The 12077-nt window shown below is 38.4% G+C and overlaps 1 protein-coding gene across 3 annotated transcripts in view; it reads right to left on the bottom strand.

Moving 5' to 3' along the window:
* LOC309691264 (alsin-like) overlaps positions 1 to 10886 on the bottom strand; it is a 33476-nt gene extending 22590 nt beyond the window's left edge. For 2 of the 3 annotated variants that reach the window (XM_082508862.1, XM_082508864.1), the window contains exons 1-11: positions 10668 to 10885; positions 8648 to 8824; positions 6254 to 6414; positions 5946 to 6170; positions 5304 to 5494; positions 4960 to 4992; positions 4675 to 4875; positions 3460 to 3560; positions 3175 to 3368; positions 2916 to 3003; positions 2594 to 2775 (exon numbers count right to left, since the gene is read on the bottom strand). In XM_082508862.1, the coding sequence (XP_082364988.1) occupies positions 2594 to 2775; positions 2916 to 3003; positions 3175 to 3368; positions 3460 to 3560; positions 4675 to 4875; positions 4960 to 4992; positions 5304 to 5494; positions 5946 to 6170; positions 6254 to 6414; positions 8648 to 8667 (1396 nt within the window). In that variant the 5' untranslated portion in view covers positions 8668 to 8824; positions 10668 to 10885. Of the gene's footprint in view, positions 1 to 2593; positions 2776 to 2915; positions 3004 to 3174; positions 3369 to 3459; positions 3561 to 4674; positions 4876 to 4959; positions 4993 to 5303; positions 5495 to 5945; positions 6171 to 6253; positions 6415 to 8647; positions 8825 to 10667 lie in introns of all 3 variants that reach the window. The other variant, XM_082508863.1, reaches the window with a different exon arrangement.
* Between the last annotated feature and the right edge of the window lie 1191 nt (positions 10887 to 12077).

The following is a 12077-nucleotide window of genomic DNA, read 5'->3' as shown; positions in this document are numbered from 1 at the left end:
GAATACAATCTGCAGTGTTTCCCACAATCAGCTGAATCAACATAGCTTCAGGATGATCCATTGAAAATGAATTCAGACTGGCCAAGGGGCGACTCAACAGATAAAGACGCCAGTATCTCCCAATATTTTGAGCATAAACTAAGGAAGGGGATCGTTATTGCTTGTGAAAACAAACTTTCGTGGCTCTTCTGAGATTTTAAGAGATGTCATTAATTCAGAAAATTCAGTGTTTATGTCTTCTCTGCAAACAAACTGCATCAGAGTTCAGTGCAGTGTTATTGACCATGCTACATGAGCAAACGCAAACAAACCGCACCCACAAGGGTTTGCATGAACACACCCTAACGACTCACAGAGCTTCACTACTTCACTGGAATCAACATGTGCCACCTTGTACCTACAAAATACTTAAACTAACCGGGAGCTGAGTCAAGCTGTTGAACCAGGATAAGCAGGCACAGAGCAGAAAGTCACAACATCAATAAAAACATTCTGCTATTCAATATATCTAATATATTATTATTTTTTTAAACAAGGCTTTTCAGCAAAAACCTAAAATGTCAACGTGGTTTTCATTTCTGCGTCGGCTGACGAGACACTTTCATTTTTACGCTCCTGAAACTCCTGGAAAACCAGAAACTGAGAGTCTGCCGGCCCTTGTATGGCACAATCAATGTATTTCATACAACCCTTATTAAGTAAAGTTATTTGAAATCATTAGCACAGTCATCAGAAATTACCAGTACTAGTATTGGGATAGAGTTATATAGAGAGAGTATAAGGTGTTTGCTAAAATGGGAAAACTGTGTAAACTTGAATCCTAAAAAAATGAAGAACTCTAGGTCTAATTCCACTGAAAATGCAACATGAAAAAGTGAACTGAAATAAACCCATTGCGGGTTTACTTCTTATTCTATCAGGTAGTGAAATTGGAGAAGCAAAAGTATGTGGCACAATAATCCATTCATCTCGATTGTGTTGTTTTAATAGAGGCTAGAAGGTAACGTTTTAATTAAAATCTGATAAAATGCCTGTTAAAATATTCTTATCATATTCCAAAACAGCTTTCCTAAGATCCTCTGATCCAAACAAAACAAAGGAGGTAATTTATTACAGGACACCAAATGTAAAATTAGATGTCCAGCAAGCTTTACAACATTTCATGACTTATTACAATAAAATTCTCACAAAGTTCTTTCAAGAGTTGAGGGCTAAAGACTTGGTTGAATTAGGTTACGCGAGAGTGTGGCACTTACTAGTGATGATTAAACTTAAAGGTAATATTAAAAGTAAGATGATTAGTAATGCATTATTATATCTTCACAAAGACAGCCAAACAAAATTAGAAATTGTGTGGGTGCTGCTCATCGAATGTATGTGATAAACTGATCATCAGCAGCTGTCACCACCTCTACAAATGCAGAAGTTTTGGCAATTTTCTGGTCTGGAGCATTCAGTTGTGTGTTAACACAATCCCACAATCTTCCCATGAGTGGACGTCCCAAGGAATTCACCCAAAGGTCAGACTATGCAATGCTCAGATAAGTTAGGCCTCAGTTAGCATGTTAAAATATTGCGTTCATGAAGAGCGGTCCAAAATTCCTCCACAATGATGTGAGAGACTGATCCAGTCATACAGAAAATAGTTACTTCAAGTTATTGCTCCTAAAGGAGGTTTTACAAGCTACTGAATCATGAAGTGCCCTTAATTTTTAAGATGGCTGCAAACAGTCCTGTGAAAACTTTCTTTGCCCCTCCTCCCCGTACACAGAGTGGATCAGGCAGAGGGCCACTTGTAAATGAAAGTGACCCAAAGTATGAGAACGGATAACCCAAATAATCTCATACTCTGCAAAGCACTTACACATGTCCCCAGTAATGCAAGGGCCAACACTGACTGGACTGGACAAGCAGTTGTCAAGATAAGCACAAAACAGGTAGATGTACAGAGAGATTTCTCAACTTATTGGTGAGACCAAATGACATTTTCAGGCTACTTGAATGTCATTTTTTATAGAGATTGAGAAATGCTTTAATAATGAAAAAAGATATATTCAGAAAGCAAGAATAACCTTGATTGACTTATCAGTTTATTGAACACATAAGCTCAAGTTTTAAAAGATATGTTGGTCTTAAATGCGTCAAAGTGAAATGCAAACACAGGCAGGAACTGCGCTGTGTGTTCTGTTGCAGGTAATCGACAAAAGTGCCAGATAGCGTATAAACGTGTTCAGTCCATACTGCTATATTTCACTAATTACTAATGTAAAAAGTTAAAATTCATAATCAAACACAATCCTAACAGCAGTTCCTGTAGTTCCAAAGCTAGAACTACAGGAATTACCTCTTGTTTGTTCATTTCAAATACAAGTACAGATGCAAAAAACTAACAGCTGTGGTTTTACACAGAATCAAATGGTGTGTCTGTTTTTTTGTTAATAGCTTCTCAGTGTCTTGATGAAAAGCTATGCTAACAGTCTCCTGGCTCCATATTTTGAGTTTGGGGAATCTTCTCATCTCACTCTTGAAAGTAAAGTAAATAAGCTCATTTCCCAAATGTACAGTTAAGCTGTTCACACCCTATCATTCCTACCGTGGGTGGGTGTTCCAGGAAGCGAGCTTCTCCTGCTCGTTGCCGTTTTCCCCTTCTGGTGTATGTTTGTGAGACTAGAGCTCTTCAGTCCCTGCAGGGACGGCTTTTCCTTCTCCAGACAGAGTCGAACTTCATTCAGACACACTGGGGAAGAGGAGTGTGACCCAGACAGTCCACTGTTACTGTGGAACAGAAGGTCAAATGTTAAGCTGCTAATACCCTGAAGATAACAGACATCCTGGCAGGGCGTGTATCTGCATTAGTCGACGATTATTATTCATGCTTTGCAGTTCTGGGACACGGTTTTGAAACACAGTCTTACTTGTGCATTTGTCTCTTTGTATTTAAGTCATCTTTGTAACTGGAAGTCAGCAGGTCAGAGGAAGGAGTTGAGGAAATGCAGCTGTCGTCTGGATAGAACAGATAAGAGAAGAGAAAACATTACAGAAAGCAGCAAAAAACAGCAATTGAAAACAAAGGAATGAGTGAAGGATGAATCAAGAAGAGAAAAACAGTCAATTATATTAATTGTTACATTAAATGATAAATTTCAAAACATCGAAGAGACGAATATCACAAACCTGAGGTGTGGCTGCTCAGTGAGTCAGTGTCTTGTTTATCTAATGACTGATCAGAGAGTTCCTCAAGGAGATTTTGCAACTCCAGGTCTTCAGAGAAGTTCTTGTTGGTTCTCCAGCCTGACAGCAAGTGCACTTTTGGGCTGCCGTCAGTCTCTGTTACACTGTCAGTTTGACCCTGAGATTCAAGGGTTGGGCTAAAGTTTTCCAGTGGAGGAAAGGCAAGGAAAGACAACTATGAGAGTTAGGAATTATTTTTAAAATTAAGTGAGTTATGTAGTAACGTACTGTTTAGTGTTAGATTTGCTGTCATCAGAACCAGGACTGCTGCTTGCTGATGTTGCTCCAGCCCGGAGCCTTCGTCTGGGTCCTCGAACTTGGAAAGACGTCTGTGAACACAAAATGACAAGGGGTATCACACATTGTTGAGAAAGCTATGGTTCCTGATTATGTAAATTACTTGTTTTTAGTCAATTTTCAACAATTACACACCTGTAAAATGTTGGAACTGGACATTATTCAGATTAACAGGATGTTGAGGCTTTATATACACTCACTAATGCGATAAAACATCATGATTGCACCGCCTAACACACTGTTGGTCATTTACATGTCACCAATAGCGACCAACAGTGTGTTAGGTGGTGACACATTCAGTAGTGACCCATTCAAATAACTCTGCTGCAAGGGAGGGAGGGAGGAAGTGGCCTTTTTATGACCGGTCAGTTTCCTTCACACTTCCTGACTGGCAGCTCTGATTAGCTGTGCCGTACCTTTTTTTTTAAAGCTACATTTTTATTTTTTTATTTTTTTACATTTTTTTACAAAAAATAAATAAATAAAATTCAAGAAATTACCTACAACCATATCCTTTTTGGCCTCATTACACAAGTAAAACTGAACATCAGTATACTTGTGGAATGTATGCCAGAATAACTCTCACTGTTTAGAGTTTTATTCCATGCTTCCCACTTGACCTGGTCAAAATTAGCGGATTTGGACACAGAAAGAATCACAGATAGAAGATGAGCCTCAAATTAAAATGTAGTTATAAAGAAGAGCTTTCATATGCTAGAACTTGTTTTGACCACCCATGCCACATGATGGTGTGACTCTTTAAAGTTCACCCCGTGTATTATCAGAATTTAAACATACAGGGCACTGATGCTTGTTTCTTTTTCTCTACATTTTTCTACAGAAACTGTGATGTATCCTTTAATATTGATGCTCCAAGACAGTTATAGAAAAAAGCTGAACAAAAATTATATTTTGGCTTGAGATTGTGATAATTGTAAAGTGCTCACATTTGTTTTTAAAGACTTCAAAATGCGTTTCTCCTGTACTTAAAACTCCTATATGGAATTAATAGCTGCATTCATCTTATTCTAGAGTATTCACAATAATTTGCTCTACTGTTGTAAGTACTGGCAGTTATTTTACAATTTGTGTAGTCCCCTTTTCATTATTGTTCTTTTACTTATTCCTGTTTGTATTTTTATTTACCTCTCCTTTCATCACTTCAGTTAACTCCACTCCGAGTGGGCAGTAATGAGAATCCTCAACTGCTGAGAGCTCCTCCCTTTCTGTCACCGAGTAGTGGGGTGACTGGCCTCGCTCCTTCTTCTTAGGGGCATGCTGGGTATTATAGTCCTGAGGAGGTAACCTGCGGACAAGAGCCAGGCTGTGGTATGCACCGCAGGCCACCTGCAGGAAGAAATACAGCCAGTAAAGCTAAAACAGAACATCACAGCTTTGGAGGTTTAACATGGCAATGAAATTAGATTTTACCTGAATCACATGTCTGCCTGCCAAGTGTTCCACCTTTGGACACAGAGGATAAAGAACACAAGAGTAAATGAACCATTTCATAAATTAACTAATACTTTAAAATGTCTAATATTATTAACATGTACTGAGAAAACGGTTTAACCATTTACACTCGAGCACCTATTTTCCTGTTTTGTGATATTTGTATGAGCTGTATAAATAAATTAGTAGTGACACTTGTTTAACTATTGCTACAGCAGTACTTCATGTCATTTAATTCATTAACAACTTACAACTACATTTAACAGGGAAGGTTTTTTAAATCTTCATTCATATCTATAACAGGAAAAGAGTTGTAGTATTACCTTCTGTGGTTTCCCCACAGGGAAGGTGTTGGTGACCAGGCCGAGTTGGCAGCCACTACCCCACGCCCACAGCTCGTTCTGAGCTGACAGAGCCAGGCTGTGTTCCCGTCCACAGGCAAGGTCCACAATTCGAACCACCACTGGAGGAACGACCTCACCGTCCACCACGATGACAGGACAAGGCTCTGGAACTGTGGGGTAATTTTCTGTTTCATTTAAATCATATTAAGCCTGACATAGAAGTAAATAAATGCCTCTTTTTAACTGTTTCATCTAATTTAACAAGTTTTTATTTGTCAACCTCATATCTACTATCACCATTGGTGCTTTAAAAATCAGTTTTAAGGCCTCATAAACACGTAGCTGGTAAATTAATATCAGCATTTATAAAGAACGTAAATAAAAAAATAAACCATGTTGCAAAAAATGGGAGGAAGCACTGACAGAAAATGGAAGTTTCACAACAATGGATAAAAGTAATGAGAAAAGAAAGTGTTGAATCTCTGACAAAGAACAGAAGTAAAAGATAAGCGAGAAAGAAGCTGACGGAGGTAGTGAGGAAGGAGGGAAGTTACAATGGAGAGCAGAGGCTGAACACAAGGGTAAAAGTTAGGAACATTCAGAAGAAAGGTGTTAACTAACCGGTGATGTTTGTGACTGTACCCTTCTCTGTTTGCCCACACTGTCCTGCAGTATTCTCCCCCCACATGTAGACGCTACCCTGCTCGCTCAGTGCACCGCAGTGGAAGCCGCCAGCAGCCACACGGACCACCGTCTTTCCCAGCAGAGAGACCTCTGGCACCGGAGCAGACACGGGGACGCTCAGATCCCTCCATAAAAGCTCTCCAAATGAATACACCTGACCACCTGAAAGACAGTAACATCTGAGAAGAAATGCAGTGATGAAGCATAAATGAAAGTGGGGCCTTCTTTACTACAATCAAACTTACCCTGTGCGAGCAGGAGGCCGTGGTGTTCCCCCAGGGAGACCTGCAGCACGGGCCTGGACAGCAGCACCCTATCTGGACAGAGCTGCCTGCTGTGGCCCGCTGAATGCCAAACATGGAGGAGTCCTCGGTCTGGAGATGTGGGAGCCTGCTCATCTGCGAGGCTGCAATGAAGCGTGAAAGATTAAATAAGCAAGTCTTAATAAGTCTGTGCATTCAGATGTGATCAACCTGAACAGATTCTCCAAATTCTGCACCTGGAAACCACTACTGCAGAGATTAGATGTGGTTTAGTGACACAACTTTGAGTGACAGATGGATTATATTCCATCACATCCATCTGTCAAACAATAATTATTTGCTCAATGTCTGCCGGCCCTGACACGCAATTTAGTTTTGAAGTAGACGAACAAGTCTGTGCAGCTTACACAGCCCTCATACTGAACTAGACACAAATATATGACAGGATTGGGACTAAAAATTAGCTTAGGGTATAGAACTTGTGGCATGTGGCACGTGTTTATGATATATACACATGTTCCTGTACCAATAAACAATAAATAAACAACTGAGTATAGGCACACCTAGTAAGGTTCTGATATTCCTGTTTGTATGTAATCAAAGCTGAAAATGTTACAGATACAGGATTTCTGAGTATGTTACAATAGAATTTATTGTTTCTCTGCACTTTAATGGGGAACATAATTCACAAAATAGACATCATGTAGTATTCAATAACAGTGGAATTTACTGACTGAAACTCTAAATTAATCAAGATTGTATTTACTGAGGGCACGGTCAAGGGAGCACAGACAAAGGTATCTCCCCCTGCTTACCATCAGCTTTAAGGCACTTCAGCACTGGCATTACTTTTCAGACCTAGAAGCTCTGTCTATTCTTTTTATACAGTACAAAACCAAACCAAAACTCTCACATTATTAAAAAATGTACTTCTGGTATTGTGTATTTTCTGTGTGATTATGAAATGCACACACCACTGTGGGAAACTTTTGAATAACCCCTCATTTCTTCATATTTTGCTTTCAATAAGTCAGACTTCTACATTTTTTAAAGTAGTCTTAAGCAATAGTTCTTCAAGCTTTCTGGAGATCTCTGAATTCTTTTTCTTTGGTCATTCCAGTCCCTGTATCCGGCCATTTTAAGATTAATGCTTATTTGGTTTGGTTGTTAAACTTACCCTATGAATCACTAAAGTATTAAAAAGGCACCTAACTCAAGAGATGAACCATGGTTAGGGTAAACACATAACAGTGAAACTTGCCAAAGAAGCAATTCTTAAATTTCTATCTTTATATACTCTATTACAAGCAGCCTGGCACAAAACACATCATTTGTTCCAGTTTCTTTATTTGACTCTACAAAAACATTGGAGGAATCACTAGCTACACTCCATGAGACAGGAAGAGGAAATGATGGATGGAAATTACTGGTGTGGTTTGCAGGGTGGAAGAGCAGGGCTTTGAGGAGCTGGTTAAAAACATCCCAGGTAAAAAATATTGTTTAGTCTGTAACAATAGTGTGCAGCTTCTGAAAAAGTTACAAGGTTAAGTTAATTTATTTTTTCATTTCTACATTTTAATTTAGGTAGTCTGTAATAATAGACAGCATCAGAAAACAAGGATGCCCATCATTTACTTACAGTTATGAATGTTGATGCCTGTAATCATCAGTAAAACCTTGTTCAGAGCTTGTTTTCCTCTATTATCAGAAATATCAGAATCAGATGAGAAAATTGAAGAGCAATTCTCTCAGTTCAAAAGAAGACACAGTCACTCAATAAAATTTAATTTAATTAATATAAAGAAATGAGGAATGACTCAAGACTTTTGCACAGTGCTGTAGTTATAACCATTAGCATAAAAGTTTCGCTTGAGCTGTAGTGGAAATGAAATTATAGAAGAACTAATGTTTACTGGAATACTTATTTACTGAACAGAAAAGGTTCAATAAGTAAGGTTTAATTAAACTTTAATTGTTATTGTTTTTGAGTAAATGTCCACCAACAGTGATTTTTTTCTTATGTTCTCTTCTATGACTTTCAATATCCCTATGAAAAGAGCATGCTTGTTTACATTTCTGTATTTGTGAATGTCGATATATGCCCATTTGTGAATATACGGAGCTAATGAGAGCTTAATAAAACACACAAAAAAACTTGTAAGTTGCAAAGCAGTTTCTCTTAGATTAATGGTATGAACTTTGTGTTTTAATGTACATAAATAAAAGTTTAACACACTGCTTGAGAGATTGTCCAAGATTAAATGAAGGCTAAAGGTATAAAGGATCTTGCTTTTATGTTCAACATGCTTCCACTTAAAACAAGTTTCTCAGAGATTATAAAGCCAAGGTCTGCTGAAAGCGCTCCTATGTGCTTACCTTGCCTCTGGAATCTCCATCACTTCAGGCTCCCCATTCCTCAGTACACTTATGACACTTGTATGTTCATTTCGTCAAAGCTCTTCTTTGTTTTCCCTCTGAATGACTCAGCTGATAGGAACAAAGTGAATCCTCTGTCCTGCTGCAATGCCTCGTTGGTTTATCAGGCTCCAGGGGCTTATTTGGTACAACAACCACAAAGACACATTCAGTTTATCACTTGATGCAACTCTGGCATGTACCAAAAACACTTAAGTCATTATGTCAGTTGGTTTTCTCTGGTTCAGATGTAATAACATGCAATAACATTTGTCCCAATGTTTGCATATGACTGAAATGTGGTCAAGAGCTGTTTTCCAAGGCATTTATTTACAATTGTCCACTATTCAGGTGTAAGTTTTTAATTTCTTTTTTGTTTATGGCCCTTTATGTGGCTGCACATAAAGGGACAATAACCAAATCTGTAACACAGAACAGGGTAAAATATATTAGAAAACATTAACACTGATTTTCAGCCTCTTGTGCAGCACCCTGTACCCTAATACATCACTTTATTACATGAAAAGTGACATGGTGAAGGAAGCGATATTTACATAGATCATGTATCACATAAATCCTGTTCTTCGGTTTACAGGAGATATACTCTTTGATGTAAACATAGTTTCCATTGATCAGGTTGTTAACAGACTTGATGTTTTTGATGTAATCACAGTTTATCCAGGTTCCTTTACTGTGGTCTCAGAGTACTGACATGCTTAAAGTATCCTGTCCTTGACACTTTGTCTTTAAAAGTTAACTTTTAAATATTAATCATTGTAGCCTCACAGACAGAAGGTCCTTGGTTTGAATCCACTGAGTGAATCCAGAGTAAAGAGAAAGGCACCTGTTTCATTAGGCCTCATTAGGCCAGCCAAGATTTGCTGACTGAGTCTATGTGGTAGCCATGAGAAGGTTGTTCCCCTATGACAATGGGGACTCCAGCCCCCCCACAGCCACAAACTGGATAAGCATAAAAAGATTGATGGGCAAACAGAACATGCCCTATATCCATCCTATTTATTATGTTCTATCATCATTGCCATTTTCTAGATAATAAAGTCCTAAAGAAAACTACCTGAGCTGGCTGCTTTGCACTTTTATGGGTATATCTGGTATCTGGTAATATGGCTCTATCACTATGGACTCTCGGGAGTGAAGCTCAAGCTAACATACAATGACCCATGCTTTGAGTCCCTAAAATAGTTGGATGTCTGATCTCTGACAGAACTTGTGGAGGTCTGTAAAAAGCACAGTTTGGCAGGTAGAGCAATGATATTATATTTACAGCTTCTGATATCCAGAGGACATAATATTCTTTAAAACAGTCCAGATCAGGTGAATGGTATTACAGTTATTAATGCCTATTATGGACAAACACATTTTCATCCAAATTCTGCGCGAAATCCCCCACTTTTATATTAAAAGAGAGAGCCTCTTAATATTATATTTTAAAAAATGTGACGGTGACTTATGAACATAAGTAACTCTGCTTTTAACATTAACTTTAGCTCGACTTCTTAGTAATTTCTTTCTCAAAATTTGCCAAACATTTCACCTTTGGTTCTTCACGGCGATTAAATCACTTATATACGAAATACAAACACATTACAACGTTGTAATGTGATCATCGTTAACTAAAATCGATGCTTTTACATTAAAGGTCAGTTTAATATGACTACGTGTTTGTTTGTTTGTTTGTTTGTTTGTTTGTTTTTTAGCTCTATTTACAAAACAGTGGCGGCAACAAAACCCATATCTAATCTGTCTAATAGCTATCTAATCTCGGAAGCTGTTTACTTTCACAGACTGACAGCCATGCTTCTTCTGTCACAGAGTAAAGACAGAAACAACTGTGATCATCTTCATTTTTTTTTATTCCCCTGACAGAATTTCCTACACTATCTAAGAATACGAGAGAAAAGCGAATAAAGAAGTTGGCTAGCTCGATGCTACAGCTGCTAAAGAAGCTAACTAAACTCACCGAGCGCCCGTTTGAAGTCGGCGGAAGGCTGCGGAGATTTGTGCTGCGGTCACTGTGAATAAATCCGGAACTGTGTCCAGGTGTCACAGGAGGGGCACCGAGCTACGGCATTTCTTTTTAGATTGTTATTTATTCAAATCAGTGCAGCGCAGTGAAAGCAGAAGTGGTGTGGTTGTTGTTGGGAGGAAACTCTGCGATGGCATCCGTGCAGGGACAAACTTTACAGCGGCGACTCACCTGTTGCTGCAGCACGCGAAAGAAGCTCTAGTATACAGAAAGAAAAATAGGGTCTACTGTAGCTCTGTTTCCAGAATGCAGTCTGAATGGCGTATCATCTTTTTCAAATCCAGTTATCTGTTTTATGTGGAGACTCATGAGTGCCAAAATGAATTATAGAAATACAGATTAAATAATTAATTAAACGTGACATCAATTCATTGAAATGTTAAATAAGTAAACAAGTATTTTATTAAATCTTTTAAATTAAATGAATAGCTATTTAATTAATTATTAAATATATAATTAATTCTTTAATTCTTTAATTCATTTTGGCACTCTGGGCCCTCCACTATTGAGTTGCCTAGCCATGTCTAGAATCTGGGCTTGGGTTGTTACTGGTCCCACCTGATGTATAACCAGTTCTCTTAACTGGAAGCATTTATATTGAATATTCAGGTATTTGCACTTTATTTGAGTATTTGTTTTTTCTGACAAGCTTTTACTTTTACTGCTTACATTTTCAAACAGACTAGGGATGGACGGTAATTCGTTAATGCACTAAATTCAGTAATTACATTAGAATTATGTTATAACTTGTGTTAACAAAAAGGTCTTCAGTTATCTGCATGCTGGATGGATAGAAATGAAAAAGCTCCCATCAAACAGCATTTTTTTTTCTTCCTGTGTACTTGATTGATAATCAAATGACATGCTAAGTAACTAAAGCTTTAAGATAATAGAATAAGGGCCAGAGTTGCTAAACAGAATAAAATAGCATGTGAGCATGATCCCCAAATAGTTCCAATAGGTGTGGTTAGTTTTACGGGTGTTTCAAAAAGCTGTACTATTTTCTTATCGCATGTCATGGATCGCTGTGTGGCAGGCAGGAGGAGGACCCAAAATGCAAAACTCACAGACACGGGGATGAACTCAAAAATTACAGCTTTAATGCTGGAGAGGCAGAACGTAGGAAATACAAAACTAAACTGGGAAAACTAAATACAAAGCTCGCCAAGAAACACAGGGAAGAACACACACAACATGAGGGAGAACGCGACACAGAACTGAGGGAGACGCAGACATAAATACACGGAGGGTTAACGAGGGAAGTGGGAGCACACGGGGAACACAGGTGACACTGATAATCATAACAAGACACGGCAGGAGTGAACACCACACTGACGGGAGATG

Source organism: Aulonocara stuartgranti (genome assembly GCF_965226115.1).
Source record: "Aulonocara stuartgranti genome assembly, chromosome: 16".
Taxonomy (NCBI): Eukaryota; Metazoa; Chordata; class Actinopteri; order Cichliformes; family Cichlidae; genus Aulonocara; species Aulonocara stuartgranti.
This window is presented reverse-complemented; position numbering and strand designations above follow the sequence as displayed.